This window comes from Pteropus alecto, unplaced genomic scaffold, assembly GCF_000325575.1.
Source record: "Pteropus alecto unplaced genomic scaffold, ASM32557v1 scaffold461, whole genome shotgun sequence".
NCBI lineage: Eukaryota > Metazoa > Chordata > Mammalia > Chiroptera > Pteropodidae > Pteropus > Pteropus alecto.
Window position 1 is genome coordinate 2,158,608 of NW_006431079.1, and position 7,030 is coordinate 2,165,637.

Sequence of the window (7,030 nt, forward strand, 5' to 3'; positions counted from 1 at the left end):
GGGATGGTGAGCGAGTTGCTCCGAGAGGATGCCGGAGACGCTCCGGGGCTGAGGTTTGGGGAAATAGCTGTGGAGACAGATACAAATCGGCTAGCATGTATGAAGGTTTAGGACGTCAGCCTGACAAAGACATCTTTTCGGGTATTTCCGACCCTTGGGAACTTAGTCTGCCTCCCTGAGGTCAGGGACTGATTCTGGACTGCCATATAAGGCTCCTATCGCAGCCCAACACTGCCGTCCCATCAAAGGGGGACACTTAGGTCATTTGGGGAGTGAGAATTGGGGGTCACACTTCTCAGCCTACTTGGCCTGACTTCAAAGCATCTTCCAGAAACAGAGGACCTGGCATTGCCTGGCAGCACAGCTCCGAAGGCCGTACCTCCTAGACTTGCCAGGATGGTCCTGATTTCCAATGCTCCCCTTGCCTTCTGAGCACATTCAGACTTGTGTAAAACCTGGCTCGACTCTTCGCTCAGAAAGAAGAGTGACTTTAGCCAAAGGTATAGCAGGGTGGATTTCAGGGCCCAGGAAAACCTTCCTTCTAATCCAGAAATTCCGTAAAGATGCCAAAGACCACATTTCCTTTCCCACAGAAACTAGGCTCCTTCCTGGGGCCCATAGCTGGAAATTAGAGAGAGGGGGCCCAGTGCAGTCCTCTCCAGACCTTTGCCAAGGAGGTACCATACTGCAGGGCCTCCTGGGGAAGGTAGGGAGGTCATACAGACTCTATCTACACGGGGTGATTCAGGAGTCTGTGCACACGGCATCACAGAGAGGATTTCTCCCCATGCAGGATTCAGGGGTGGGGGACCCCCAGTCAAGTTCATGGATATCATATGGGCCGACATTCGTTATAGAAACAGGAAGCCACAACGGTTAGACACAGCCCCAAAAAACAAAAAGCAGAGTTTCCTGGGCTAGAGATGGGTCAGTATTTTGGGACTCCTGAAACAGGGCAAGAGAATCTTCTCCTTGCAAGATTTTCTCCATAAGACTCAGCCCTCCTAGGCCTAGAGGCCTGGGGGCAGGTGAGTCAAAGGCCATCCTTTGAAAGCAGGGCTCCCAGTGTAACTGGGGCCTGGCCCTCCCTACTCCCACGCCTCCTCGGAGGGGCTCAGGGCAGCCCCTTGCACATCCTACCTGACGGGGAGTCCCCGGGGCTGCTCCTGGACTTCCTCCCGCGGCGGGTTAGGAATCGCTCGCTCACCAACTTGGCTTCTTCCAGCAGTGCCAGGTTTTTCTTCTTGTCCTCCTCTGAGATGTTGATATCTGGCAGCTGGTCATTTACCAGGTCAATGACGTGCCCCGCAGGGTCTGCAGAGGGAGGGCCAGCGCAGGGTGTGAGAGCTATGGAATCCCTGGCCCCCGGCTGATGGCCCTGCCACCCTCAGCCCAGGGATGCTGCCCAGAGCAGACTTGGTCAGCCAACTCCACTCCATGCCAGGCTATGGAGAGAGTTGTGTGGGGACAGACAGGGCTTCCTCAGCATGCCTGACCCCTCCAGCTTGTAGCCTGTGGCTGTGGCAGGTCCTCTGCCACAAATGGTCATGAAGCCACCTAGGTTCCCAGGATGGTCCTGAACCCTGCTGTTGGAGAAGTCCATCAGGAGCCCCACCTCTGTGCTATCTGTTCCCCTTTCAGGTCTCCGTTTCTTCAACAAGCTAGTAAGTTTAAGGTATGTGGATAAAGGGAGCAGGCCAAAGATCATGGACCAACAACATGATCCCATGGCCACCTTCTCTCCCTTCTTTCCTCTACTCACACTCATTATCTCTATCCTTCTCCAAAATGGTCCTTTCTCTGGGTGAATGATACCCAGCTGCTCTTCCTCATTTGCCATATGTCCAACCAACTGATCATCAAATCCTAGTGGTCATTTGCCTCATAAATATCTCTGGAACATGCCCCTCATCTCCATTCCTGTTCATTAGCTCTTTTCTACACAACTACATCAGTCCACATCCCGACCATCCCCTCCATCCCATCTTCCACTGCCTACCAGAGTGACCTTGCTAAGAGCCATATCTGACCATGCAGTTCTTCTGCTTCACCTCATCAGGATTCTTCACGGTCCCTGGCGTGACTTCCAAATACCAAACTGGGCCCAGCCACTTTTGCTGACCTCACATGCTCTTCTTGAGGCCCCCTCCCCTCCAGCCCCTCAGTCGTGAAGAGCTCTCATTGTACCTCTCCAGCCTTCATTCCCCCTTCTTTTGGTCATGCTCCCCAGTCTGGACTGGGTGTAACCCTTATGAATCTCAACTATGTTAGTTAGGAAGGTGCTAAATCCCACTCCCCAACTCATCCCAAGTGCCAGGAGTGGGCCAGGAGCCTTCCCCAGTCAATGAGTTCAACCTGCCTGGCCACAGTGATTGGCTCAGGGATGGCCATGGAGGCCAATGAGAGGCAATCCTGGGAACTGTATTGGGTATATGGGGAAGAGGAACTCTCTTTCCACTGATGGGATGTTAGCCTGGAGTTGCTAGTAGCTGTTTGCCAAGAAGCTGCTAACACAAGAGACTTGAAACATGGGTTGGGACAATTACTAATGACCTGACTTGAGCACCTGGATTCGGCACTCCCTGAAACCACAAGCCCTGACTTTTATTTATTTTATTTTTTTTGGCATAAGCTAGTGTGAGTTGGGTTTCTGTCATTTGAGAGTCCTGACTAATACACATGGCAGCACATTCAGTTGTTCTGTTATGGCCTTTCCTCCCTCTTATCTACCTGTCCAGTCCTCTAAGGCACAACTCAAATACTATCTCCTTTAGAATACCTATCCAACCTTCCTTTTCCCAGAGAGAAGTGAACCCCTTCCTACCTCAGTTTCCCTAACATTTCTGTGAGGGGCCTTATATATACTGTCCTGATTATATCTCTTCACTTCTCAGTCTCCTCATAGACTATGAGTGACACAAGGCAGGAACCAAGGCTGTATCATATCTGTGTTGTGATGGCCCAGAGCAGGGCCTGAGGGACCATTTGGGGAATGAGTGGGTAGCCTTGCATTCAGGCACATGGCTACCTGGAAGGGCAGAGGGCTCTGCTCCCTAAACCCCAGAATGGAGCCTCACACAGCTGTTCTGTCTCTTTGATTCCCTCATCTTCCTCTTCACACCCTGGTCTTGTTTTTTGACCAAAAGAAATTGAGATGGGACTTCATACTTCTTTTGGGCTCAAATACAGAGGGGATGATAAACTTTGCCCTGTTGGGCTCAAAGGAATGGGCCTATTTGAGAAGCAGGAGAGGGCGCGAGGCCCGGCCTGGCCAAGTCTTCCAGATCTTAGTCTTCCTACTCAGACTCACTAAAGTTGTGTTTAGACTCTATCTCTAGTTATAGAAATCAGATAAAAATGGCCTAGCCCTTACCCACAGAAGTCAGCGAAGCAGTAGAAACCTTCAAGTGTCGGTGAGAAAGCCTCCTGTGGGGACTGTGAGCTCTGAAAGACAGAATAGAGCCATCTTGTTAAGAAAATTTGTCCACAGCTTGGAAGCAGGCAAACAGATGCCTGTATGTTCTTTCAAAGTCACATGAGAACATTGTTTTACAAGCTAGTCTAAGCGAGGGAACTTGTTAGAAATGCAAATTCTTAGGCTCCGTCCCAGACCTACTGGATCAGAAATTCTGGGGATGAGGCCCAGACATCTTGATTGAACAAGCTCCCCAGGTGATTCTGATGCATACTAAAGTTTTCAAATGACTGCCCTAAGGAGATGTAACTTTAACTATTTACTATTTATGAGGGCCCCGACTCTGAGTGAACATCGACCTTATAGAAAACTTATAAGGTATAAATAATTTTTTGTCTGGTAGAGAAGCAGATGATTTCTGCTTGGGAGAAAAGATAAAAAAATATGGTTTCATTGTTCTGTAGTGCATTAACCCATTTTATATGTAACTTAACAGTTTTATTCCAGCATTCTTTCCCTCCTCACTGATTATATGCCGATTTGCATATGTCGATTTCTTTTATCCTCCTTTGAACTGGCTTTGTTATGCTGATGGGTCACTCATTAATGAGTTAAATATATCTTTGGCACATGCAAACTGTATATTTGTATAAGAATTATCTTTGTAACATTTCGAAAATTGTACTTAGACGATCTAGCTAGACCAATGCATGTGCTGTGTAAAACCAAGGCAGTGCTGTGTAAAACCAAGGCAGTGACATGCCACGCATGTGAGCCAATGTCACTTCCAAGAGATCATCCTCTGCATAGTACCCACTTTGGCTGGGAGCAGGAGTCTACAAAGGCTCACATCTTTCAAGCGTGTTTGCAAATACATGGGCATTTATTTTAGGAAACTTTTCTTTTATGATTTGTACTTTTCTTAAAGGCTAGCAGAATGCAAAGAGCCAAATCCAGGAGAGGAAAAATAATTTTGGGGGGAAAAATAATGAAAGAATCCCAAGTTCTCTCTCCCATTTTGAAAAGCTGATTAATTGTATTTTCACCAATAAAATAATTCAAGAAAGAAGAAAATACTTATAAAAATATAGATAGCTGTCTAATCCCTGTGTGCTAGGAAATATTGTTATTCACGGCTCAACGATAAAGAAATGGGATGTACCTGTTGGCCAGGTTTTTGTCAGTTTCTCCTTCCGGTGAACTGGCATCCCCAGTGAGAACAATGGTAGGTGGACTGCAAGTTATTCCTGTGGTAAGAGGGCCCTGGTCGTTTAGAACAAAGACATAGATGGAATTAGGCTCGGGATGAAGAAAGCTTCCAGGAGCTGGAGCATTTATTCCAGCATCATGACACTCAGAGCTCTCTTGATAAGGGGATGAATGTAGTTTATTTGGATTATTCAAAGAAAAAAATATAGGCAGTTTCTCCTTCATTCCCCAGCAGGCCTTCACCTAAGCTTAACACTGTCTATTTTTCATGCACTAAGATTAGGAAACCTCTAAGCCATCCCTGGTGACAATGTAAGAAATCAATGATGATATAGACAAAAGTGCTGCAGAGTCCTCAGGCAGCGGTCAGCCTGACTGGGGAAAAATTGAGAGCAGGAGAAAAGGTGGTATCACCCACACATTTCTGATATTCAGTGACAGTCTTACATTTGGGTAAATGTGCTTAAAACCTCCTCCATTCATGTCATCTTTTTAAAAAACCACTTTATTAACTGTGATTGATATATGAAAAGTTTTACACATTTAATGTATACAACTCAATGAGCTTAGAGATAAGTATACACCTTTGAAACCCTCACCACAATCTGACATAAACCTATTCATCACTTTCAAAGATTTCCTCTTGCCTTTTATTTATGATAACATGATGATAACACTTATCAAATCTATCTCCTTAGCAAAAATTTAGGTATGCAGTACAGTATTGTTAACTCCAGTCTAGATCTCTAGGACTCACTCTTCTTGTGCACCACATTATTTGGATGGCGCTCCTTTCCTATGTGGCCTCATGGATGACTGATTGACTGACTGACTGACTGACTGACTGTTATCACGGGAATGCCAACCGAAACTCTGAATCTGCTCACAGTGTATGTGAGGTTCCTTTCCTGGGTGCAGTTTAATTTGACTGTGAAAGTTTGCGCTCTGAATATTACCCATTTCATGTTTTATTTGTCATATATTTAGAAGAAAATTTCTTTCTCGTATGAATCCTTTGGTGAATAAGAAAACATTGCACTTTAGCTAAAATATCATTTTCATGCTCATTATATCATCTGGTTTCTGCCATCACTTGGGGAAAGGCTTTTACAAGTTCTCAGCATGGATCGATATGGATGGGCTAGGTCTACATAAAGGGGTGGGAGGGGCCATCGTTAATTTCTGCATGATGTGTTCTGATAAAAAAAATCATGGTGGTGGTGATGGTGTTATCCTATATACTCATTTCCAAGAGTTGAATATATTCAGGGTGCTAAGTAAGTTGAATATAGTTTATTTTCTTTATTTCATTGACATACTACCTATTTCCTAAAGCAATTTGAAGTAACAATAAAATATAAGATACAAAAATATAAGACTATAAAAATGGGGAACAATTTGATACATATAAACATCTCCAGCAGATAAAGAGAAATGCATGCTCCTTTTATAACCATCCATGGTTTGACTCCAAAGTTAAACGATTTAACCTGAAATCTAATAAAACTGTGATCCATGTGGTCCAGGTTCTAAGAAGGAAAGTTTTAAAGAATTGTTCAGCAGACAAAAAGCCAACTCGATCTTCACGCTCACCTTTCAAAGGACACAAAAGGGGAACAAATCTTAACACCCATCTTCACTTCTTCCATCCTCTTGATTTTGTTTACCCTCCCCACCCAAATCCTCCCCCTAAGCTTACTCCTCCTGCTCCATCTAATTATTTATTGTACAGATTGTCTTGACTCTTCCATTTATGATGGACTCACTAAAGTTTTCAAAAGTCTTAGAATCTAAGAGAGGGGTATGTTGGTAAACATTCGTACATTATTATGCTTTATTCCGTCCATTCATCTGGCAAAGATTTACTTACCCCTATTGTGTCAGGGTCTATGGTAGACAGGTACTTCCCTGCCTGGGAAGACAAAAGTAAACCAGGCGGGTCTCTGAAATGCTTCCCAAGTAGAACAAGGGGATGGAAAATGAGGTAGAAGTACCCTCCCTGCCAGCCCCCAACCCCAGGTAACTCCTAGGGCCTGGAGCCCTCAGTGTTGAAACCTGTTAGGTAAATGGCCGGCAGGGCGTTATAAGAGCTGCCTTCTGGTGGAAGTTTTCACTGCCTTCTAGCTAGAGGCCACTTGCAGCAAAGCTTTTCTGAGGTGGCTGCCACATGTGGGGCGGCAGGCATCTTCACTCGGAGGAGGGCTGGAGCAAAGGCACCCACAGAGAAAAGCAGAAACAAGCCATGGGTAGCAAGTGCCAAGCATGTAATCACACAATTTGAAGCTGCTTAAAAGTCAGGAGGCACGAAGCAATCAAGGAGAAATCCTCTAATCCTCTGATGGAATGCTTCTCACTCTTCTTCCAATGTGTACATAATAAACAGTAATAAAATCAAAGTGTTCTTTC

The 7,030-nt window shown here is 45.3% G+C and overlaps 1 protein-coding gene across 1 annotated transcript in view; it reads right to left on the bottom strand.

Annotated features, from left to right (window-relative positions):
• Positions 1 to 7,030, bottom strand: part of MRVI1 (murine retrovirus integration site 1 homolog) — a 100,110-nt gene that overhangs the window by 50,230 nt on the left and 42,850 nt on the right. The window contains exons 3-6 of the mRNA XM_006905683.1: positions 4,578 to 4,678; positions 3,374 to 3,444; positions 1,141 to 1,314; positions 1 to 67 (exon numbers count right to left, since the gene is read on the bottom strand). Of these exons, the coding sequence (XP_006905745.1) occupies positions 1 to 67; positions 1,141 to 1,314; positions 3,374 to 3,444; positions 4,578 to 4,678 (413 nt within the window). The remainder of the gene's footprint in view (positions 68 to 1,140; positions 1,315 to 3,373; positions 3,445 to 4,577; positions 4,679 to 7,030) is intronic.